Below are 25961 nucleotides of genomic sequence, written 5' to 3'. Positions count from 1 at the left end.
AATCAACAGTATCTGTATTGAACACAGAGGGTCTTACGAGAGGTCCTGGTTTTCCGCGTGGTCCCGTCGGACCTGGATTCCCAGCGGTCCCCTGGAAGAGAGACACAAACAAAACACAAGTCTCCTCGCTGTCTGCATAAACCACCCAATCCATCTTCACACATTCAGACCAAACAAACTTCCTTACTTAACCAGCCGTTCATGATTTCTTCAAATGTCTCACTCAAGAAATATGTACAATTTGTGTATTTGAATTAAATATAAAATCTCGATCCATTTACACTCCACTGTTTAAACTCAGCATGATTCATATTTGTCAGTCACACATAAATGAAACCGGTCAGATTTCTGAAATAGATCTACTATACTGTATGTGTTATACACACAATAACCAGCTTTATATATTTATCATGAATAAATCCAATTTGCTTCAAAATCATACATTTTAACTCATTGAATATTGCACGTTATAATTATAAAAAAAAAAAAAGATATATATATATATATATATATATCTATATATATATATATATTTTTTTTTTTTTTTTTTTATTAAAAATATTTTGTAATTAAAATATTAAAAATATTTGTTAAAATAAATATAAAGATAAAAATGCAACTTTTATATTTGTAATCTTTAAATATATATATACTCTCTTAAATAGATTTTATTTTCTATAGAAAAAAATGTTTTCTTTAAATTTTATGATTATATATATATATTTATATATATATAATATTGTATATATATAATATATATAATATTGATTATATATATATTATTATATATATTTAATGTTATTCTATTTAAATAGATGCAATAATAACCATGTTAAATATAAATTATAAGGTATAAAAATAATACAAATCATTAAACAAAACAATTATTTAAATAGATGCAAATATTCAATAATAAACATGCAAAAATGTAAGAATCTGACCCGCTCCATTTATTTATTTATTTATAATGACAAGCATGTAACACATAAAGTATTAATGTTTTTTAGTATATGGATATTAACCATGCAATTCAAAAGCGTAAATCTTAAAGGCCTAATAATGCATCTTAAGAGATTCCTGAAGCAGATTCCTATCATGCACAAACTTTCAGACACAAGGGAATACAACAAGAGCTTTAACAGACAGACAGAAACCAAGCATACGGTTTCCTCCTGACGCTCACCTTGTCGCCCTGATATCCAGTCTCTCCCGGGTCACCCCTCAGTCCAGGTTCAGCCTAAATCATACAGCATCAGCATTACAGAGTCCAGACGAGACACACAGGAGCAGAACACAAGCCTGAGCTGGATCTCATGTATGCATTTACACTGTATGTACTGTATATACAGCAGCAGACCAGAGTGAGCAAAACAAAACCTTTCAGATTCGGCCTTTTCTTTGTCTAGATTCCAGCCAGTGTTGTTTTATTATCTTTGAGATACAGTTTCATAGAATTTTTTTTACGTTTTTTTATTTCATTTTTGTACTTTCTATTAAAATTTTCGTTCAAGATTTTATAATTTAAATTATTTTTATATATTTATTTTATATGTCAGTTTTAGATTTAGTTATTTTAGTGCATCATGTTAAAATAAATGAGAATGAGAAACATTGCAGGAAACTAGCTAAAATAAAATAAAATGTGTGTGTGCGTGTGCGTCTGTGTGTGTGTGTGTGTGAGTGTGTGTGTGTATGTGTGTGTGCGTGTGTGTGTTTTTTTCCCAAATACCATTATAGTTTTTTTATATATACATTTAAATTCGTTTTTATTTTGGTATTTTCCATTTTCATTTTAAGTTGTGTAATTTTCACTAATTGTTTTGTGTTTTTACTGTAGGCCAATTTTATTCTTTACTGTTTTTATTTTTAAACATACCTATGTAGTATGTATTTTTATATATATATATATATATATATATATATATATATATATATATATATATATATATATATAAAATAACTAAAAAAAAACATTTTTAAAAATGGAATTTTATTTATTTATAATGTTATTATTTATTTACTATTATTTATTTAGTTTAATTTATCTCAAGAAACAAAACATCAGTTATAGCTATAAAAAAGTTACAAAATAACATCTTTTATTCATCTACAGAACTAGTTTTTTAAGCTTTTAAAATCTTCACAAATGAAGTAATGATTTCACAAATGAACAGATCTTCTTTTTCTCAATAAAACGACTCTCAAAAGCATTTAAGCTTATGAGAAACATCAATGAATTCTAGTGTGCAGTTCATCTGTCAGTCCAACACATTAACCTCATACGTTTGCATGTTCTCTGCAATAATAGAAATATTTAAATCACCTTATCACCTTTCATTCCAGGAGGCCCCGCCCCTCCAGTCAGGCCCTGCCAATGAGAGAACAAGATCTTCATTGTCCAGCCAATCAGCTTACAGAAACTCTGAGGCGTGACCTGACGGGATGTTACCTGAGGTCCCACAATGCCAGGAAAGCCGCGGGGTCCCTCGGGCCCCGGATCGCCCTGAGAGAAGAGACAGGGAATAACTGAGTGAGTGACAGCTCAAAAAAACACTGATGTATTTGAATTGAATGTTTAATTTATTTAAATAATGATAATAATAATAATATATGAACACATTTGCATGACAAGGATTTCAAGGGAACACATTTACATCCAAAAAAGAATTTGTCAGATGAAGAAATAAATAAATGAAATTGTAGTGAAGAAAAAAATAAATAAACAGATGGTCTTGCTGTTTTTTTATTCTGTAATGGCAAAATATATGGTCAGAAATAAGAAAAATAAATAATTATATTATTTACATTTTATTAAATATTAATTTATTCTAGAAGGCATGAAAATAATATTTAAGGTTATTTATCCAAATAAAAATATGCATGATTTTATGTGATTAATCACTTACAGTGAGCAACAAGCTTTCAAAAAGAATAATAATAATAATTAAAGCTGCAAGCAGCATTTACGGGGTTCAAGCACATTAAGGCCTCTGAGGTGGTCTGAGCCAACCTGGACGTATGGATGACCGTTAAACACATCCAATATGGAGAATAGGCTGACAGACAGACACACGCACTGAAATTAAATGATTAAACTAGTTTTTAAGAGTTTGGATGTCATTTTCAGGTTTCACTGTAATCATAATGTGGCAAAATTTTAAAAACTGATAAGTCTGTATGAAGAAAATTGAAAACTTTAACAGTGAGATTTAAAACGTTGCAACAGTGGTTTTTTTTTATTGTTTGGGCATGAATTCATAAATCTTTTCAAAAGTACTGTTTCAATTTGCAGAATGAGCCCATTAGTGGTCTTCCGCTGCCATCTAGTGGTTATAAATTGCATTTACTCAAACAACACTGTTTTTAAACATAACTGTTATAGTATAGTGTTATGTTTTTTGCCCAATCTCTCTTAAATTTTACATACTTGTTTAGGATGAAATTAGGCATTATTTTACACAGTTTTGATAATTTGTGGGCTTTCTGTTTGTATTAATAGGCCTTTGTGTACACTATGAAAAGAACATATTATAAAATTACTGGTTTATAGTTGTCCAAATAAAATTGTTCAACATGTTTTTGATAATTATTGACCTTCAGAGTCTAGAGAATTGTACTTCAGTGGTTTTATTGATTTAATTTTCAGCTTAAAGCCTTGGACTACTTTGCCAAAGTAACTTTTTTAAATAATCTTCAATATTTAATTAACAGCTTTATTGACAACATTGGTCTCAGAAGTTGTTCAGAATGAGGAGATCTATCATATGATATGAAGATCTAGTGTTTATGTGAATATATGAGCATTTTCAGACAATTTGAGGCCATTTACCATGTAAATCTTATGTTTTGAGACCTTTTCTACTGTTATAGCGCCACCTATGGTCCGATCTCCATGAAAATTTGCATGGTTGTTAAGGGTCAGCTGTTACATGTTTTCATCAAGTTTCATAAAGTTTTGAGTTTTCGTTTAGGTTTTATATGCTTTTGGGTATTTTGGTCACGCCCCTTTTCTAATTTAGCCAGTTATAGCTAACCAAAGGACAAAATTCTGAAAAAATTTTGATAATTATTGATCTAGAGAGTCCAGAGAAAATGACTGCAGTGGTTTGGTTTCGATCGGGTAAAAAACCTGGGACTAGTTCGCAAAAGTAGCTTGTTGACATATTTGTGAATTGCAATTGAACGATTTGATTGACATCTTCGCTCCTTGAGGCAAAGTTGTTCACAAAGAGGAGATCTATCATATGATATGAAGATCTAGTGTTTGTGTGAATGTATGAACATGTCCAACAAATTGTGATCATTTTCTATTGAAAATGTGTGTTTTTGAGGCTTTTTCAAATGTTATAGCGCCACCTATGATCCGATCTCCATGACACTTTGCATGCTTGTTAAGAGTCACCTGTTACATGTTCTCACCGAGTTTCATAAAGTTTTGAGTTTTCGTTTAGGTTTTATAGGCTTTGGGGTGTGTTTGGCCACACCCCTTTTCTAAATGACTGATTTAAAGCTAGCCAAACGACAAAATTCAACATTTTTTTGATAATTATTGATCTAGAGAGTCCACAGAATATTACTGCAGTAGTTTGGTTCCGATCGGACAAAAAACCTAGGACTAGTTCGCAAAAGTAGGTTTTTAACATATTTGTGAATAACAATTGAACGATTTGATTGACAGCAATGGTTCTTGAGGCAAAGTTGTGCATTATGAGGAGATCTATCAAATGATATGCATATTGTGTTGATATGTGAAACACCACGTGATTACAGAGCCATAAAACTCGTTAGCGCCAACTAGTGGCCGATTTCTTTCAAAATTTTTACAGACCTTAAGGTTCATGAGTCGAACGTACCCAGCGAGTTTCGTTCCGATCAACATCCGTTAACCCTTTCAAATAGGTGCTTAAAATTGTTTGGCCAATGGCGGCCATGTTTTTTGAGATATGCAAATGTCCTCATAGGTACTTGTGCCCCTTCAGACCAAGACACTGCATACCAATTTTCAAGTCGATCGAGCCAACGGTTGCCTAGTTATAGCCATTTATGTGTTTTTTCTATCTTATTGCGCCCCCAAGTGGCAGAGATGAGCAATTTTTTTGATTTGACCAAAGATTGAGCTCATACATATGTGTACCGAGTTTGGTGAAGATATCTCATTCCGTTCAAGAGTTATAGTTAAAATAGCATTTGGCTAACGTCAGCATAGACGCTTTTTGGCATACTGTTTCGCGTAAGAATTGAAATTTCAACTTTTTTTTGATAATTATTGATATTTAGTGTCCAGGGAATATTTCTGAAGTGGTTTGGTTCTGATTGGTTGAAAATCCTAGGACTAGTTCGCAAAAGTAGGTTTCGGATATAGCTCGATTTTGCGCGAAAACGGTGCCTCGTAGAGCAAAAAATGCAGCTGTGCACTTTTGTTCGGACTAACCCAAGGATTGCAACGATGCCATGTTTTTGAGTCTACGGCTAACGGTTTACGATCTGCGGCCAAAAATGTCAAAAATTTTTGTTTTTTGCGCAGTAGCGCCCCCATTAGGCCGATTGGGCCGGTTTTTTGTATCTGAGTAGCGAGCAGGACTACTACCATCTGACCAAGTTTCAGCTCTCTAGGCCTTACGGTTTGGGCTGCACGTTCAGTTTTAAGGCGGAAAAATAATAATAATTAAAGCTGCAAGCAGCATTTTACGGGGTTCAAGCATTTAAGGCCTCTGAGGTGGTCTTGGCTAACCTGGATGCATGGATGACAGTTAAAGACATCCAAAATGAAGAATAGGCTGGCAGACAGACACAAACACTGAAATTAAATGATTAAACTAGTTTTTAACAGTTTAGATGTCATTTTCAGGTTAAACTGTAATCACAATGTGGCAAAATTGTAAAAACTGATATATCTGTATGAACAAAATGGAAAACATTGACTCAATGAGATTTAAAATGTTATAACAGTTAATTTTTTTTTATGTTTTGGCATGAATTAATGAATCCTTTCAACAGTACTGTTCAACTTTGCTGAATTAGCCCATTAGTGGTCTCCCGCTGCCATCTAGTGGTTCTAAATTGCATTTACTCAAGCAACACTGTGTTTTTAAATATAACTGTTATAGTGTTGTTATTTTTTTTGACCAATCTCTCTTAAATTTTGCATGCTTGTTTAGAATGAAATTATGCATTATTTTACACAGTTTTGATAATTTGTGGGCTTTCTGTTTGTATTAATAGGCCTTAGTGTACACTATGCAAATAACATATTAAAAAATTACTGGTTTATAGTTGTCCAAATGCAACTGTTCAACATGTTTTTGATAATTATTGACCTTCAGAGTCTAGAGAATTGTACTTCAGTGGTTTTATTGATTTTCAGCTAATACCCTATCACTAGTTTGCCAAAGTAACTTTTTGAAATAATCTTGAATATTTAATTAACAGCTTTATTGACAACATTGGTCCCAGAGGCAAAGTTGTTCAGAATGAGGAGATCTATCATATGATATGAAGATCTAGTGTTTTTGAGTGAATATATGAGCATTTTCAAACAATTTGAGGCCATTTACCATATAAATCTTGTGTTTTGAGACCTTTTCTACTGTTATAGCGCCACCTATGGTGCGATCTCCATGAAACTTTGCATGCTTGTTAAGAGTTACCTGTTACATGTTCTCACCACGTTTCATAAAGTTTTGAGTTTTCGTTTAGGTTTTATAGGCTTTGGGGTATGTTTGGCCACACCCCTTTTCTTAATTACCCATTTAACGCTAACCAAAGTACAAAATTGAACATTTTTTTGATAATTATTGATCTAGATAGTCCACAGAATATTACTGCAGTGGTTTGGTTCCGATCGGACAAAAAACCTAGGACTAGTTCGCAAAAGTAGTTTTTTAACATATTTGTGAATAACAATTGAACGATTTGATTGACAGCAATGGTTCTTGAGGCAAAGTTGTGCATTATGAGGAGATCTATCAAATGATATGCATATTGTGTTGATATGTGAAACACCACGTGATTACAGAGCCATAAAACTCGTTAGCGCCAACTAGTGGCCGATTTCTTTCAAAATTCTTACAGACCTTAAGGTTCATGAGTCGAACGTACCCAGCGAGTTTCGTTCCGAACAACATCCGTTAACCCTTTCAAATAGGTGCTTAAAATTGTTTGGCCAATGGCAGCCATGTTTTTTGAGATATGCAAATGTCCTCATAGGTACTTGTGCCCCTTCAGACCAAGACACTGCATACCAATTTTCAAGTCGATCGAGCCAACGGTTGCCTAGTTATAGCCATTTATGTGTTTTTTAAATCTTATTGCGCCCCCAAGTGGCAGAGATGCGCAATTTTTTTTTATTTGACCAAAGATTGAGCTCATACATATGTGTACCAAGTTTGGTCAAGATATCTCATTCCGTTCAAGAGTTATAGTCAAAATAACATTTGGCTAACGTTAGCATAGACGCTTTTTGGCGTACTGTTTCGCGTAAGAATCGAAATTTCAACTTTTTTTTGATAATTATTTATATTGAGTGTCCAGGGAATATTTCTGCAGTGGTTTCGTTCCGATTGGTTGAAAATCCTAGGACTAGTTCGCAAAAGTAGGTTTCGGATATAGCTCGATTTTGCGAGAAAACGGTGCGTCGTAGAGCAAAAAATGCAGCTGTGCACTTTTGTTCGGGCTAACCCAAGGATTGCAACGATGCCTTGTTTTTGAGTCTACGGCTAACGGTTTACGACCTGCGGCCAAAAATGTCAAAAATTTTAGTTTTTTGCGCTGTAGCGCCCCCGTTAGGCCGATTGGGCCGGTTCTTTGTATCTGAGTAGCGAGCAAGACTACTACCATCTGACCAAGTTTCAGCTCTCTAGGCCTTACGGTTTGGGCTGCACGTTCAGTTTTAAGGCGGAAAAATAATAATAATAATTAAAGCTGCAAGCAGCATTTACGGGGTTCAAGCACATTAAGGCCTCTGAGGTGGTCTGAGCCAACCTGGACGTATGGATGACAGTTAAACACATCCAAAACGGAGAATAGGCTGACAGACAGACACACGCACTGAAATTAAATGATTAAACTAGTTTTTAAGAGTTTGGATGTCATTTTCAGGTTTCACTGTAATCATATGTGGCAAAATTTTAAAAACTGATAAGTCTGTATGAACAAAATGGAAAACTTTAACTCAGTGAGATTTAAAATGTTGTAACAGTGTTTTTTTATTTATTGTTTAGGCATGAATTCATAAATCTTCTCAAAAGTACTGTTTCAATTTGCTTAATGAGCCCATTAGTGGTCTTCCGCTGCCATCTAGTGGTTATAAATTGCATTTACTCAAACAACACTGTTTTTAAACATAACTGTTATAGTGTAATGTTTTTTGCCCAATCTCTCTTAAATTTTGAATGCTTGTTTAGAATGAAATTAGGCATTATTTTACACAGTTTTGATAATTTGGGGCTTTCTGTTTGTATTAATAGGCCTTTGTGTACACTGTGAAAATAACATATTATAAAATTATTGGTTTATAGTTGTCCAAATGCAATTGTTCAACATGTTTTTGATAATTATTGACCTTCAGAGTCTAGAGAATTGTACTTCAGTGGTTTTATTGATTTTCAGCTTAAAGCCTTGGACTACTTTGGCAAAGTAACTTTTTTAAATAATCTTGTATATTTAATTAACAGCTTTATTGACAACATTGGTCCCAGAGGCAAAGTTGTTCAGAATGAGGAGATCTATCATTTGATGTGAAGATCTAGTGTTTTTGAGAGAATATATTAGCATTTTCAAACAATTTGAGGCCATTTACCATATAAATCTTGTGTTTTGAGACCTTTTCTACTGTTATAGCGCCACCTATGGTCCGATCTCTTTGAAACTTTGCATGCTTGTTAAGAGTCACCTGTTACATGTTTTTCCCTAGTTTCATAAAGTTTAGAGTTTTTGTTTAGGTTTTATAGGCTTTGGGGTATGTTTGGCCACACCCCTTTTCTTAATTACCCCTTTAACGCTAACCAAAGTACAAAATTTAACATTTTTTTGATAATTATTGATCTAGAGAGTCCACAGATTATTACTGCAGTGGTTTGGTTCCGATCGGACAAAAAACCTAGGACTAGTTCGCAAAAGTAGGTTTTTAACATATTTGTGAATAACAATTGAACGATTTGATTGACAGCAATGGTTCTTGAGGCAAAGTTGTGCATTATGAGGAGATCTATCAAATGATATGCATATTGTGTTGATATGTGAAACACCACGTGATTACAGAGCCATAAAACTCGTTAGCGCCAACTAGTGGCCAATTTCTTTCAAAATTCTTACAGACCTTAAGGTTCATGAGTCGAACGTACCCAGCGAGTTTCGTTCCGATGAACATCCGTTAACCCTTTCAAATAGGTGCTTAAATTTGTTTGGCCAATGGCGGCCATGTTTTTTGAGATATGCAAATGTCCTCATAGGTACTTGTGCCCCTTCAGACCAAGACACTGCATACCAATTTTCAAGTCGATCGAGCCAACGGTTGCCTGGTTATAGCCATTTATGTGTTTTTTAAATCTTATTGCGCCCCCAAGTGGCAGAGATATGCAATTTTTTTGATTTGACCAAAGATTGAGCTCATACATATGTGTACCAATTTTGGTGAAGATATCTCATTCCGTTCAAGAGTTATAGTCAAAATAGTATTTGGCTAACGTTAGCATAGACGCTTTTTGGTGTACTGTTTCGCGTAAGAATTGAAATTTCAACTTTTTTTTGATAATTATTGATATTGAGTGTCCAGGGAAAATTTATGAAGTGGTTTGGTTCTGATTGGTTGAAAATCCTAGGACTAGTTCGCAAAAGTAGGTTTCGGATATAGCTCGATTTTGCGAGAAAACGGTGCGTCGTAGACCCCAAAAAGGCGCCGTGCACTTTTGTTCGGGCTAACCCAAGGATTGCTATGATGCCATGTTTTTGAGTTTATGGCTAACGGTTTACGATTCACGGCCAACAACGTCCAAAATTTTTGTTTTTTGCGCTATAGCGCCCCCGTTTGGCCGATTGGGCTGAGACTTTGATAAGTTCTCCCCAAAATGAGCTCTACGATCTGTCCAAATTTCAGCTCTCTAGGCCTTACGGTTTGGGCTGCACGTTCAGTTCTAGGGCGGAAGAATAATAATAATAATAATAATAATAATAATAATAAAAATCCTAACAATTACAATAGGGTTTCAGCACTGCGTGCTTGAACCCCTAATAATAAAAATCCTAACAAATACAATAGGGTTTCAGCACTGCGTGCTTGAACCCCTAATTAAAGCTGCAAGCAGCATTTTACCGGGGTTCAAGCATTTAAGGCATCTGAGGTGGTCAGAGCCAACCTGGATGTTTGGATGACATTTAAACACATCCAAAATAGAGAACAGGTTAACAGACAGACACACACACTGAAAGTAAATGATTAGACTAATATATGTATACTCTATAAGCATATGCACACACACACACACAAAGACACACATATACATGCACAAACATTTTGTTGCAGATATAGGTATTTGAAATAAGTGATAGGTGACATAAAATTATTGCAAGTCTTCTCTTTTTCAGAGTTTAGATGTCATTTTCAGGTTAAACTGTAAACATAATGTGGCAAAATTGTAAAAACTGATACATCTGTATAAACAAAATGGAAAACATCAATTCAATGAGATTTAAAATGTTATAACAGTTAATTTATTAATGTTTTGGCATGAATTCATGAAAACAGTACTGTTTAACTAGCTGAATGAGCCCATTAGTGGTCTTCCGCTGCCATCTAGTGGTTATAAATTGCATTTACTCAAACAACACTGTGTTTTAAAACTTAACTGTTATAGTGTTGTAATTTTTTTTTTGCCCAATCTCTCTTAAATTTTGCGTGCTTGTTTAGAATGAAATCATGCATTTTTTTACACAGTTTTGATAATTTGTGGGCTTTCTGTTTGTATAAATAGGCCTTTGTGTACACTATGCAAATAACATATTATAAAATTATTGGTTTATAGTTGCCCAAATGCAATTGTTCAACATGTTTTTGATAATTATTGACCTTCAGAGTCTAGAGAATTGTACTTCAGTGGTTTTATTGATTTTCAGCTTAAACCGTATCACAAGTATGCCAAAGTAACTTTTTAAAATAATCTTGAATATTTAATTAACAGCTTTATTGACAACATTGGTCCCAGAGGCAAAGTTGTTCAGAATGAGGAGATTTATCATATGATATGAAGATTTAGTGTTTTTGAGTGAATATATGAACATTTTCAAACAATTTGAGGCCATTTACCATATAAATCTTGTGTTTTGAGACCTTTTCTACTGTTATAGCGCCACCTATGGTCTGATCTCCATGAAACTTTGCATGCTTGTTAAGAGTCACCTGTTACATGATTTCACTGAGTTTCATAAAGTTTTGAGTTTTCCTTTAGGTTTTATAGGCTTTGGGGTATGTTTGGCCACACCCCTTTTTCTAAATTATCCCTTTACAGCTAACCAAAGGACAAAATTCAACATTTTTTTAATAATTATTGATCAAGAGTGTCCACAGAATATTACTGCAGTGGTTTGGTTCCGATCGGGCAAAAAACCTAGGACTAGTTCGCAAAAGTATGTTTTTAACATATTTGTGAATAACAATTGAACGATTTGATTGACAGCAATGGTTCTTGAGGCAAAGTTGTGCATTACGAGGAAATCTATCAAATGATATGCATATTGTGTTGATATGTGAAACACCACGTGATTACAGAGCCATGAAACTCGTCAGCGCCAACTAGTGGCCGATTTCTTTCAAAATTCTTACAGACCTTAAGGTTCATGAGTCGAACGTACCCAGCGAGTTTCGTTCCGATCAACATCCGTTAACCCTTTCAAATAGGTGCTTAAATTTGTTTGGCCAATGGCGGCCATGTTTTTTGAGATATGCAAATGTCCTCATAGGAACTTGTGCCCCTTCAGACCAAGACACTGCATACCGATTTTCAAGTCGATCGAGCCAACGGTTGCCTAGTTATAGCAATTTATGTGTTTTTTCTATCTTATAGCGCCCCCAAGTGGCAGAGATGCGCAATTTTTTTGATTTGACCAAAGATTGAGCTCATACATATGTGTACCGAGTTTGGTGAAGATATCTCATTCCGTACAAGAGTTATAGTCAAAATAGCATTTGGCTAACGTTAGCATAGACGCTTTTTGGTGTACTGTTTCGCGTAAGAATTGAAATTTCAACTTTTTTTTGATAATTATTGATATTGAGTGTCCAGGGAATATTTATGAATTGGTTTGGTTCTGATTGGTTGAAAATCCTAGGACTAGTTCGCAAAAGTAGGTTTCGGATATAGCTCGATTTTGCGAGAAAACGGTGCGTCGTAGACCCCAAAAAGGCGCCGTGCACTTTTGTTCGGGCTAACCCAAGGATTGCAACAATGCCATGTTTTTGAGTCTACGGCTAACGGTATACGATTTACGGCCAAAAATGTCCAAAATTTTTGCTTTTCGCGCTGTAGCGCCCCCGTTAGGCCGATTGGGCTGAGACTTTGATAAGTTCTCCCCAAATTGAGCTCTACGATCTGTCCAAATTTCAGCTCTCTAGGCCTTACGGTTTGGGCTGCACGTTCAGTTCTAGGGCAGAAGAATAATAATAATAATAATAATAAAAATCCTAACAATTACAATAGGGTTTCAGCACTGCGTGCTTGAACCCCTAATAAAAATCTTAACAATTACAATAGGGTTTCAGCATTGCGTGCTTGAACCCCTAATAATAAAAATCTTAACAATTACAATAGGGTTTCAGCACTGCGTGCTTGAACCCCTAATAATAAAAACTGTTAATGCGTGATAAAAGCATTGTCAGTGTTAATTAATTAACACATTAACACTATAATATCACGTTAACTATTCCAAATAATCCAAACCAAAAAATTACCATTTAAATCTTTTCAATTGAAGTTATTTTATATGAACACTGAAAAATATCACTGCTTTAAAATGTTTAAGTTGAATCAATTTGTCTGTGCAAGTTATTTTAACTTGATCATAATGACATAACAAATCTAGTTACATTTTGCAAGTTAAAAAAAGAAGTTACACAATTATTTTGATAAGTTAAAGTAACAGAAACACACAACTTACAGATCCTAATGCTGTAATATCTTGCAGTGTAACAATATATTGTCGGGGCATATCTGTGTATAAACGCATCCCAAGCACTTCTTCTTCAATCTGAGCTCAGCACTAACAGAGCAGTTTCTCATTAAAGAGCCATCAGACATGAACACCCTCAAAAAGGCTGCATTTATTTGATTAAAAATACAGGAAAAACAGGTATATTGTGAAATAGTTTTAGAGTTTCAATCAGCAGTTTTCTGTGTGAATCTGTGTTAAAATGTATTTTATTTCTGTGATTAAATCTGTATTTTCAGCATCATTCCTCCAGTCTTCAGTGTCACGTTCTTCAGAAATCATGAAAATATGAAACATTTACTGCTCAAGAAACATTTAATTGTAACAATTACCAAAAAATTTTCAGTATTTACTTAAATTAAAGTAAAAATGAGGGTCAATGTGTTTAATTATCATTAAAATTACTCCTCAAAATTGTTTAGAAGCCTAAAAATGTTCTGCATGCAAACAATTTTAATCATTATTATAATATATAATTAATAATGTCATTGTTAATGCATCTAACATTAAATAAATAATTTAATGAATTGAAAATGTAAAATAATTTATTTGAAATAGAATATTACATTATTGTATTATTTTAACATAATAATAATAATAATAATAATAATAATAATAATAATAATAATAATAATAATAATAATAATAATAATAAAAACTTTAACCCCCGGTATATGTTTCATCATTTATTAATATGTAACATATAAAAGTATGTAGATATATTTTTCATAATATTCATATATTCTGAATATACAATATAAAAAAATAGCAAAATGAAAATTCTAAGACTCTAAAACTAAAGCATTTATATATTTATACATTTTGTGTAAAATAGTGTTCTTTCTTAGCATTGATATATTTTCACAATATTATTTATTACATTTAGTCAGACCTCATGCAACTAAGAAGTGAATAAAATAATGAATCTAAATGAAGTAAATTAGGTTTGTCCCAGAACCGAGTCTCTGTTTCTCTGTTATTGTCTCTATTTCAGTGACTCAGAATCTGTTCTGCAGCTGATTCCCACAGCTCCTAAACACACACCAGGATCTCTCTGATCATCAGCTGAGAGCATCATGAGAAAGCTGCAGCATCCCGCTCTAAATCTGACACCTGACACCTGACATCTCTTTATACAGCTCTGGGGGTTTGGGTTAAATCCGGAACGAGACGAGCAGACGCTCCTCTAACCAGCGCTTACTGAACATCACACACACAACTATTCACTTTCTCCAGAGAGACACAAATGAAGGAGAGGAAAGAGAGAACTGAACATTTAAAGGTGCCCTGAGCAGAGTTACTGAAGTTACATTAAACTAAAACTAAAGTTAAACCTATTAAAGAAGTAGTTTTGATGATTAAAATAAAATAACGTTAAACAACAACAACAACAACAACAAACTTGCTTTATAAAAGTCAATTACTTTATGTCAGCTAGTTGCCAAGGCATTATTATTATTATTATTATTATTCGTTTAACTAAAACAACTACAACTTAAACTTGAAAACAATTAATAATAAAACAACAACAACTATATATATATACATTTACAAAAAATAAAAATGTCAAAAACATACATTAAACTAAAATACAAAAATAAAATATAAATACAAAAATAAAACTTATTCAAAATATTTAATAAAAAATATAAAAGCCTGTTTCTGCCATAGAATAAAACAAATTAAGATAATTGATAAAATTAAGATACATTTTATTGACACATATATAATGTGTTTTTCTCATACCAAAAGCACTGGAAGAAATACACATTAAATACAGTAAATGAACGAATGAATAAATAACAGATGTAAAAGATCTTAAAAGTGGGCATTTTAACAACAAACAATTTTTTTTTCAATATAAAAGAGCTTTTCCAGCAGCTTGTTCTGATGTCTGCAGAGAGGACATTAATAACACTCAACACTTACAGAGCTCTGCTGATAAACCTGCTCCATCACTACACCACATCACTCTACTCACACAGTCTTAGTTTTGCATAGATACACAGATCATTTTTAGTTTTAACTGTAATTTTAGTTAATTTTGCACATCAAGGCCAAAATTAAATGTGCATGAAAATCATCACAATCGTCACAGTTTTGGCTGTTTAAGTTATTTTAGTAATTCAAGCTAAACTAAATGAAAATGAGTGCATGGTCTAAAGTGCACAGTGCATGTCTGAATCCACTTTTGCCAGTTTAATGACGGGTAAAACGATTGGTTGCATGGTCTAAAACCATTGTCCCTTTTCTCTTAATGAGTAATGGGTGTGTTTTGTGCATAATGGTCAATAAACCAATCAGAGTCTCATCTGCTGTTCCCTTTAAGAGCCAGTTGTGCTCATGCCATGACGGATTCACTATTTACACGGCGGAATTTGCAAGTGCAATTGCATTATTACTGTGGTGTGCAACTGTTCTGGACTTTGCAAATGTCTATTGTCCATCTATGAATGAAATGATTTGGAAAGGTGCTTCATAAATGTAACTTGTTATTATGAAAAATTATATATATATATATATTAATAATACTGCGCTGTAAAATACTAACCCGATGCCGTTCACATCCTGCAGCACATTGTTTGATTAGAAAATGCATTTAAAATCGAATGCACCACCGACAACTAAAACCTGGTCTAAAGTCATTGGCACAGTCATTTTCAGATGAACAGAGATATGAAAGCAGCATCAAGCTCTGCTCTAAGTGTGTGTTTTCTGCAGTGATATCTGCATGGTGCACCCTTCTCTGTGTTATACGTGTGTGTAAGGACTCACTCTCAAGCCTGGGAATCCACTGCTGCCGCTTCCTCCGACAGGACCCTGAAACACACCAAACACAGGAAACTCAATCCCACAATGCATTCGAGAGGAACAGGTCTGATGATTGGTCTGCATGTAGGAGTATTTTCAGACATCAAAGATCTACACAGCTGGAAGGAGTTTCAGGTTTTTGAGACATTGTACTATTATCAGAAACACTGCGTTATTTTTTATTTAAGACATTGTATTATTATCAGAAATCTTACTAATTGACGTCTTGATAGTTCAATGACACACATAAATTTTAGGCCTTACATAATCCAGAAAGATATTCTTAAATAAAACTTTATGTCCTTTTTAATAGTTGCAATGGACGCTTTGATTACTTTCATGTAGGAAGAAAAGTGGGATCCTTTAGGAGTGGTTCAGATATTACTACAATTTAAATGAGCTGTTTTCTAGTGAACATCTGTTATCTGTTATTCCTGTGATCAAAAGCTGTATTTTCAGCATCATTCCTCCAGTCTTCAGTGTCACGTGATCTTCAGAAATCATGAAGATATTATACATTTCTGATTATAATAAACAGTTGTGCTGCACAATATTTTTGAGGAAACTCAATACATGTTATTTTTCAGGATTCACAGATGAATAGAAAGTTCAAAAGAACAGCTTTCATTTGAAATAGAAATCTTTTGTAACATTAGAAATGTCTCTTTTGATCAATTTAATCCCTTGCTCTATCTAATTTAATTCACATTATTTAGTCTTTATTTAATCTCACCAAACATTTTCAGAATGAAAGTGTACTTAATAAATACACAATTTGTACATCGAAGAATAGTTTTAATGCATGGTATACTTCGGTTTTTCCCTTAATTAAATTATGAATATAGATCTATTGTCCTAATCTGCAGCAAAGTGCCATTAACTCTGGAATGAATGCATCTTAACTCTATAACTGTGTTTATCTGCTGTACCTGGTTTCCGTCTGGTCCGGGCGGCCCTCGCTCACCAGCATCACCAACAACACCCTGCAAACACACACTGTGTCCGTCTCTATGTCTCTATGCATGTAACCTGATCAGTGCATGTTACTGTAAAGGATCTGCTGAGTAAATGGCAGCGGTTTGCAGTTCAGGAGAGCGTCTGCATGTTTGCTTGGGTCTTCGAGACCCAGAGGCCTCTGAACGTCTTCCAGCAAGCTTTCATCCGCGTCTGTGATTAATCATTCTGCTGCAGACGGCGGGCACGAGCCCAGCTGGCAAACCGACACTGTGCTGATTTTAACAGGCTCGTACCTTTCAGGCTTTCTCAGGACCAACACTTCCCAAAACTACACCAACATGAGCTGCTCTCCAGAGTTTAGAGAAGCTGAGAGTGACTCTGAGATTCGGATCAATCAAGGAACGACTGATCAAATGTCTGAAGACTCCAGGTTAAAAACCAAAGATGCTGATACTAATATCTATAGACTATCTATAGGATTATATAGATAGTCTATAGATATTGGTATCAGCATCAACCATTAAAAAGTAGAGTTGGTTGTAAGTCTTTAGTTTTAAGATCCACCAGGATCATGCTTTTGCCTTTACAGCTGGACGGCAGATGACAAGAACAGATTCTTTGTTCATTTTCTTGCGTTTTCTTCACCCACAAGTAACTTCATCTGTTAAAAATATGCATCACTCATTTGCATAATTTCCCCTGATGACAGCTTATGAATGAGAGAGCATTTACCGGTCTTCCTTTGGGACCCTTGATTCCCACAGGACCTGGATTTCCCTGGAACACATCGAGACGATAGCAGTTAGCAACCGATCCGATCTGACACACACTGATCACACTGAGCCGAGTGGCCTCATCAATCTCAACGCTGTTGTCTTGTGTGTTGTCCAGCTCATGTCATTCATCTTTCATTCAAATCGCAGCAACTCTCTACACAATGTTCGGGCCTTAACAGCCCATGTGTGTTAATCAGTCTAACATGTCTGGACGAAACCGGCATTATGCTGATATTAAAATAATACTGATAGGTATAATCAGCATCTGTGACCTGTGATCATTATGACTGATCTGTCATCATGCTAAAAGAGTAAAACATGGTTTTAAGATAAGACATTTTACAATGGAAGTCTATGGGGCAAGTGTACAGGAGCAGAAATATACAAAATTATTTGGTAAAAATGCTTTACTATGCATTTTAGTTAATAAAATTTTAATGTAAAAAATTTTGTTAAATTAAATTACATTTAATTTAATTTAAATGTATGCATTTAGCAGATGCTTTTATCCAAAGCAACTTACAGTGCATTTAGGCTATCAATTTTTACCAATTTTATTTTTATCATGTGCTCCCGGAGAATCGAACCACCCAACCTTGCGCCTGATCTTTATTGAAAATTAAAATATTTAGTTTTTCTATTATTATTTTTATTAGTATTATTATTTAAAACTATTTCACTTAGTTGCAGGGCAATATTTGTAGTTTTCATATAGTCCAATTACTAAAGCTATAAATAAATAAATAAATATTTACAAAATAATACAAATGAAAAAAAATATATAACAAAATTACTAAATATACTATTAAACTGATTATTCAATATATTAAAAACTATAGAACTAATAGAACTGTAGCTCAAACAGTAAAGCATGATGCTTGTAATGCCACAAACATGGGTTTGATTTGCATGGAATGCATGAACACGGAAAACTTCCAAATCAGCTTGCACTGCATTGATAAAAGTGTCAAATGCATAAATGTAAATCTAATTTCTGAGAGTAAAGTATGTTGCATGTACTAAACTTCATTACAGATACCACTGATACCAAGTGAAACTGACCAGGTTAAACAGGGTGCTGACATGAGACAGAGTTGGTAAATTATCACACCTTAGATGTTAATATGAAATATTTCATCTAGTTGCAAATTGTAGCCACTTAATCCCAATGCTGCATGCTGGCCTAATTGATATCAATTCTACAGTATGTGCATCAGTGTAAACACACTTCTGTGATTGTACAAATTAATAGATGATGATTCAAAATGACTTTCAGTAACAATCGACAGCATGAAACTTTGCTTCAAATCATGCTAATGGGATCTGCTTGCACGTTATATGCATTAATGTGAAATTATGATGAATAATTATGTATCTGAACTCACTCTCTCTCCCTCCAGACCTGGTGCTCCTGCAACCCCTGGGGGTCCGATGAATCCCTGAAACAGAAAAACAGACACACGTCACAGATAGATCAAAACTACTGTACATGTATACAGTATAATTTTTGAACTCCTCTTTCATCAGATTGTCCCCAAAATTTGGTCAGACATTCCTGATACCATGGTGGTCAAACGTTGTGCTCTGATTTACTATTTATACATAATGCACTAAGAAATGCAATGACAACGAACTAAAGGCAAGGCCATATCTTTGAAACGCTGTGGCTTATTGGAACAAAAATTGGTGCAAGTCATCGCCTCCATTCACTGATGATACTAGAGCATTTTAGAGACAGCGCCACCTACTGGACAAGAAAAACTGAATTTTTAATAAGCCATGAGCCTAAAATCTCCACCTCCACTATGATAAACTCATTTTTTCTACGTTTAATGAACTGGACAGTGAACACAAATCATTCATAATTCATAAATGTTTTTGTTTGCTGTAGGTGGACAGAGCACTATATGTGCTGTTCTTCTTTCTTGTTAAGTGGGATCACATGTACTATCAGTCAAAGATGAAAGAAACAGCCCTCCTCCCATCTCTGCACATTCCTGTGCCAAGGCACACTGCCAGATGTTGAAAGCAGTTTCTGAGACAAGCAACATCTCTGAGATGCAGTAGTCAGATCTTGATTCTTGAGAACTGGGACACAACAGGCTGGAGGACTGCAATGATAAAAGATTTTGAGATGACTGCTGTACGTACATTGACACCTTTAGGTCCAGGGTTTCCCTCCGGTCCTGCCAAACCCTGCAACATTATACACATTCACATCTAAGACAAATCTTGAATCTTGAAACCTGCCAAAAACATGTCAAGGTCATATTTATCACAAAAAAAGGAATAAATGGAATAGAACAGCAACAACAGAAATTATACTTAGCATAAAGAAATATACTGGGGAAAATTGGGGAAAAAAATGGTGTGGTTTTTCTGAGATTCATGTTTACATGATATTTACAAAATGTCAAGAATTAAAAATTTTTTTTACAGCAAACTGCATCCTGTATCATCAATCTGGAGATTGTTTACTTTCATATCATGTATTGTTTTGGACTAGTGTAAAGAAAACATCTAAAACACAAGTGTTCATGTTATTGCACTTTATCTATTTGCTTCTGTAGATTTGAATTCAAATATACACTAAACTTAGCAATTTTTTTTCCTATCAATATTCTGAAGGTTTTTACTCAGGAGCTTCTTTACACTGATTTATATAACTTTTCATTCCTCAAAACATGGAGAAAATATATGTTTTTCTGGCTGTTGATAGTATTTTCTGATTCATGGATTGATAAAAAGAGATTCATAATCCCTCTATAAAATCAAACATGAATTTTGAATCTGGCTTTATCCAATGTTCAGACCTATCTTCTGGAAATCTATGCAAGTTAATGCATAACATGTAGGAAAACTAAAGACAAAACAATTATCTTAATGTACTGTGATTGATTAGCTGGGGAAGTGTGGTGGTGGCACATTTTCACAATATTCACCTTGCCTTTAAATGTTTATGCACTCTTAACCGTTTCATATGGTGTATTATTTTAAGACTACTTTTTAAAATACTTGGCAACATATAGTATACTGCACAGTACATTCTAAACAGCTGCCTGATATAAAATGTCAATTTGGAATCAAGTTTAATATTTCAAATTTAGTATCAAAATGAAGTAAAGGTATCAGAACGTTTTTTTTGTTGTTTTTAGTGGAAATTGGTCACTGCACCTGCCTGCCAGGGTAACCTGCCACCCCAGATACACCCGGCAATCCTGGCAAACCCTGGGGAGAAAAGAAAGAAAAAGGTGAATGAGAGATGAGAGTGGCTGCCAGCGGATGAATAGAGCCACTATTGTTCCCTGTGGCATCTCTCTCTCGAAGCATCCACGGGCCGGAGCGGCTCTCCGCAGACTGACCCTGGCTGAGGTCCAGACGGCGGCTCCTCTCCGCTGCACGGCTCCAGAGCAGATCATCTTTGCATTAGATGACTGCATATAAAGACTGCGTTTGTGACTGAATGAAACTTTCCATGTATTGAGTTCCAAACCTTCCGGACTCGGTTATTGAGGAGGTACAAAGGTACAACTCATAGAGCTGTCTAATGCCATGTCAAACACATAGGCAGGGATGGAAGGAGAATTAAAGCCGATTGTATGGGCAAGATATGAACAACAGGATCGTTGCTACATGAAAGGGAGATTAAATATAATGCAAAAACCTCAGGATGTATGAAATTGATTTTCAGCTCCATCTATTGAGGAAAAATGTTGACAAAAAAAGATTTTAACAACTCATAGCTAGTAATAATACAACGCTTGTTACTTAAAAATAGCTAATTACGTTTTTTTTATCGTCCAATTTACCAATATGATAAGCAGTAATAATAGTGATACCAGTTAAATATGGCTAGAGGTCTGACAAACTGCAGCCTCACAGCAGCTTCATGGATACTAACTACAGTTGAAAATATCAATGTGTGGACCTCACAAACGTTTCATCTGCTCACCTGTTCTCCGGGTAGACCTGCTGGTCCTGGATAGCCTTTGGGACCCTGCAGGTGAAAAAAAAAATGAAAGGAGATAACAAACTTTTACAGAATAAAAGGCAAATAATTTTCTCATTTCCCTACAATGTTAAGAACAAGGAGAAACAGAGAGACTTGTGCTTGATGTTCCATCTCTTCCACATTTCTGGGTATTTGCCGCCTAAAGTCCCAGTGGCCTCAGATAAGACTAATCACCCCTAAGAATTTCCCCAGAACTGTCAAAAGCCTTTAAAGCTTTCCCCGTCTGACAGCTCCAGCTCCAGCCCATGAAAGAGAGACAAGTCACGACAGTGAGACGGAGAGGGGAGGTCAGAGACCCTCACCTCCAAACATTTCTTGTGTTTGGAACTGGAACTGATCAAAATCTACTGAAACACAACAATGCAATCCTAAAGTCAGCTGTGCAAATATATCTTTGAGTTGAACATGTTGATATTCAGATGCCTGATTTGATAGAGGTGCTGCTTCTGTTTGCCAGCAGGTGGCGCTGTATGTTGGACCGAGCGGGAAGTGTGGAAGTGCAAGTGTGGGCAATCCTCTGGTTTGGAAAATTCCAGGCCTTCTGATGCATCAGAGGTCACGGTGATTTACGCCTGACCTGTTCTGGACCCGCAGGACTACTTCTGTTCAAGCTCCTTAAACATTTTACTGCAAAAGCTGAGTGCTCCAGATACTAATGACCTATAAAAACAGCATTTAAACGGATCGCTTAAGTTAAGCACGCTCAAGATCAAAGACTCCGGAATTTGGCAGGAGCGAGGAGAGGTGGTTCAACAACAAATTAAAGCCAAGACAATTATATCAATTCTACTGTGGACTCTTCGCAATCAACTCATTGAGTATTTAAGATGCACTGCATTCAAGATACTCACACTGCACTGGCTTCCTGTTGATTTTAGAGTCCAATATAAAGTTTGATAGTGGTTTTTAAAGGTTTGCATGCCATTGCTCCAGAGTACAGTACATTTCATATCTGTTGAAGCAGCAATGTGTTGCTAGACCTCTAAGATCATCACAGAGTTGGCTATTACATGTTCCCAGATCTAAGGTAATCGAGCCTCTTCTTTGGTAGCCCCATGTCTTTGGAAGAATCTCCCATTGTACGCTAAATCATGTGACTCATTAGACTGTTTTAAATCTATATTGAAAACATACCTTTACTCTGTGGCATACGTTTGCCCCTAGCTTTTGGGACATTGATCAGTCAGTAATGGATATCGTTGTGCATTGTGTCTGTTTGAGTAAAGCACTTTGGTCATCTGGTGTCGTTTTAAATGTGCTATATTAATAAATGTTGTTTGAGTATTGTTTCACCATGAAAACGTCATATTATAGACGTAAAATCAATTGCATTCACCTATGCAAGTAAAGTAAATGTTGTGCAAGAAATGACTCTGCTTTTAGGATTGATATCCCAGCCCACAGCTCAGATGGGTTGATAAAGGAAGAAATGAAGCCTGGATGAACTTAATTTAGTCAGCTTATAAGTCTTTGGAGGCCATTTGTCTTTGGAGGCAAATCAATGACTTCTGTCATGACTTGATCTATTCTATCAACGGTTCTGGTTTCACCTCAAGATCCCTGTGGTTTTCCCACTCTCAGATGAATCAGGCCAGGATCCACAAACCTAACCATACATATCTGATTTTAGCACTGACCTTTCAAAACCAACTAAAGGACCCCAACGCAATATAAAAGAGCTCTTTCCAAAAGGCCTCCATCTCCAAAGAAAACTCAACTTGGAAAACATTAATTTTCTAAAAGTTGGACCACAATATAACAGTCTCAACTGTGCTTTGGTGATTGCAAGTGAAAATCCAATTACAATTGTCCACTATTAGCAAAACAAGCTCTTTCCAAAAATTTCTAGTCGAAACTGAAATGACTTTACAAGGCCTTTGGTTCTCTTTACCTCACAAACCAAACAAGAGCTACTGCATATCCCTCATGACATCTCCCAATGAACTACCCTCACAAAAACGTAAGTCATAGACCTTAAATATTGCATATAAACATGTTATGTGAGTGAAAACTTGCGCTAGTTGCACTTTTGAAGATACGACATTGACTGTTCATGTCACCCTGTAGAGTGCCCTTCCTCTAAAAGATGACCCTTGACCTCTGGGGGTCTCATGTTCTAACGGGGGCTCCCAGTTGATGGCGACTCCCCGAGCAAAGCCACTTATTGAAAAGTGTGAACAGACTTTCACCTGCCCCAAAAACACCACACAGGGTCTTTATTCTGGTCTGTAATCCAATCTAGCCACTGCTCAGAAGGGCCTTGCCACAGCGGTGGTGGTAACGGATACTGTATGAACACTGTATCTCACCAAAACAAACATCCCATAATTCAGCCCAAACGGGCTCTCTGTCATGAGGTGGGAGAGAAGGTCTTACCTTTAGACCTGCTTCACCTTTGGGACCCTGTGGACCTAGCCGTCCTCTTTCACCCTGAAATAATAAAAGAGAAGATTCTCAGTGCTTGCCTTCATCACCTGAGGGTCATACCTGGATGAAGAAAACAGCAGCAATTCAAGCACAAGCGATTCTGCCATTGATTACTTATCGTCCTTACATTTCAGAGACTTTCTTTCAGGGAAATCAAACATACACCCATATTTTGTATAACTTAGTGATGCAAGATTTTTGCCGATATCCGATATTTTTCAAATAATTTTGACCGATAACAGGTGATGCTACCGATATATAGTGGCTTTTGTTTTAAAACAACACCAAGTCTTTCCAGAGCAGAAATCATTTATAGTTTTTATTTTTAAAAACAAGCCAAACTTGTTTGCTAAAACTAATAAACATTATTCAAAGTGTTTTGTTTTTTTTTGTTTGTTTTTTATGAGACTACACTGAAACTTTGAAAATAGCTATTATAATATAAATCTCTGTTGTTGTTTTCTTCTTTCAGTAGCAGTAAACATTTTATTTGTAGATCTGTAGATTTAATATAAATAAATGATATAAAACAAAACAATCTTGTGATGTTAATGACATAAATTCAAGTATATTAACGCTATTTGTGTATTTTAGTTTTTATTTTATTACAAGTAGGCCTATAGCTCCTCCAGAGTAAGTAAAACATCTGACAAGATACACTTTGATCGATATTTGAATTAAACATGTTGCTTTACATTCACATTTTGGGAGAACAGTTTTCCCAACCATTTTACCGGTCAAGTATTGCTTTAGTTCTGTTTTCCATGCAGGAAAAAAGTCCTCTACAGATTTGATACAACGTGAGGATGAGTAAACTGAAAATGTTAATTTATAGGTGATTGTTCCCTTTAAAGACCAGAAAACCAATGAGTGATTGCTGTACTTTAATGTTTTAGGGCTGTAAAGGCAAAGAAATCTCAAAGTACCCTGAGAAAAAACGATGCTGTACAGTAGTTTGTGTTTGGGGATCATTTACCTTTTCACCTGCCGGCGCTTGACCCGGGGACAGTCCAGGATCACCTTTTGCTCCCTGGGACATAAATAAGGTGAACTGTGTTAATTCAGTTTGATGTTCTACAGTACATCTCATAAAGCGAGCTGTCAGCGGAAACTCAGAAGCATGTCTAAAATTCAAGAAGACGCATGCAAATCATGTTCTCCTGCGCTGACAGATTAAGGCAAGTAATAACAGTGGATCTGGAGAGATTTAAGAGGCAAAAGCTGCTTTCAACGAGTATGCAAATACAATAAACCTTAAATAAATTAAGACCGTTGATATCTGAACCCATTTATTCAATGCTTCATCAATCCATCCACCAATGCAACAATAATCATCCTCAATCATTTCATCCATCAATCATGTGTCGATCAACATCCATCATCCACCATTCATTGATTTATTCATTCAATCATCTGTGCAATATTGTTTATTTGCACTACACAATATTTTTTAATGACATTTAAAAGCATCTAAATCCAAAGGGAGTCTCTGGAAGTTCACTGAAAAAAAAAAAAGTCTTACGACATGGACCAAATTTAGCATGTCAATCAAACAGCTCCAAATCCATTCAGGCCCGAATGCTAGTTTTAATCCTTGACAGAAACACTATTGCTGCCAATCAACACTAGACAGCACGGATCTGACGCCTGTGAAACACCCCTTCACTAAAGTGAACCCTGCCACCATCCGCTGACTTTCGACTGAATAACCAAAAGGAGCTACATTCAGGTCTGGATCAAACATGTCACAGCCAAACCTCTCAAACCTGTGAAGCCCATCT

General features: G+C 35.2%; 1 protein-coding gene across 1 annotated transcript in view; it reads right to left on the bottom strand.

The window, feature by feature from the left end:
• Positions 1-25961, bottom strand: part of LOC128011791 (collagen alpha-1(XXIV) chain-like) — a 91663-nt gene that overhangs the window by 42333 nt on the left and 23369 nt on the right. The window contains exons 6-18 of the mRNA XM_052594513.1: positions 25157-25210; positions 24130-24183; positions 21694-21738; positions 20916-20969; positions 19893-19937; positions 19127-19180; positions 17698-17742; positions 16938-16991; positions 15973-16017; positions 2450-2503; positions 2324-2368; positions 1184-1237; positions 38-91 (exon numbers count right to left, since the gene is read on the bottom strand). Coding sequence (XP_052450473.1) covers positions 38-91; positions 1184-1237; positions 2324-2368; positions 2450-2503; positions 15973-16017; positions 16938-16991; positions 17698-17742; positions 19127-19180; positions 19893-19937; positions 20916-20969; positions 21694-21738; positions 24130-24183; positions 25157-25210 — 657 coding nt within the window. The remainder of the gene's footprint in view (positions 1-37; positions 92-1183; positions 1238-2323; positions 2369-2449; positions 2504-15972; positions 16018-16937; positions 16992-17697; positions 17743-19126; positions 19181-19892; positions 19938-20915; positions 20970-21693; positions 21739-24129; positions 24184-25156; positions 25211-25961) is intronic.

The sequence above is a fragment of the Carassius gibelio genome, chromosome B23, assembly GCF_023724105.1.
Source record: "Carassius gibelio isolate Cgi1373 ecotype wild population from Czech Republic chromosome B23, carGib1.2-hapl.c, whole genome shotgun sequence".
In the NCBI taxonomy this organism is placed as follows: Eukaryota; Metazoa; Chordata; class Actinopteri; order Cypriniformes; family Cyprinidae; genus Carassius; species Carassius gibelio.
The sequence above is the reverse complement of the archived record's forward strand: the minus strand, read 5'-3'. Positions and strand labels throughout refer to the sequence as shown.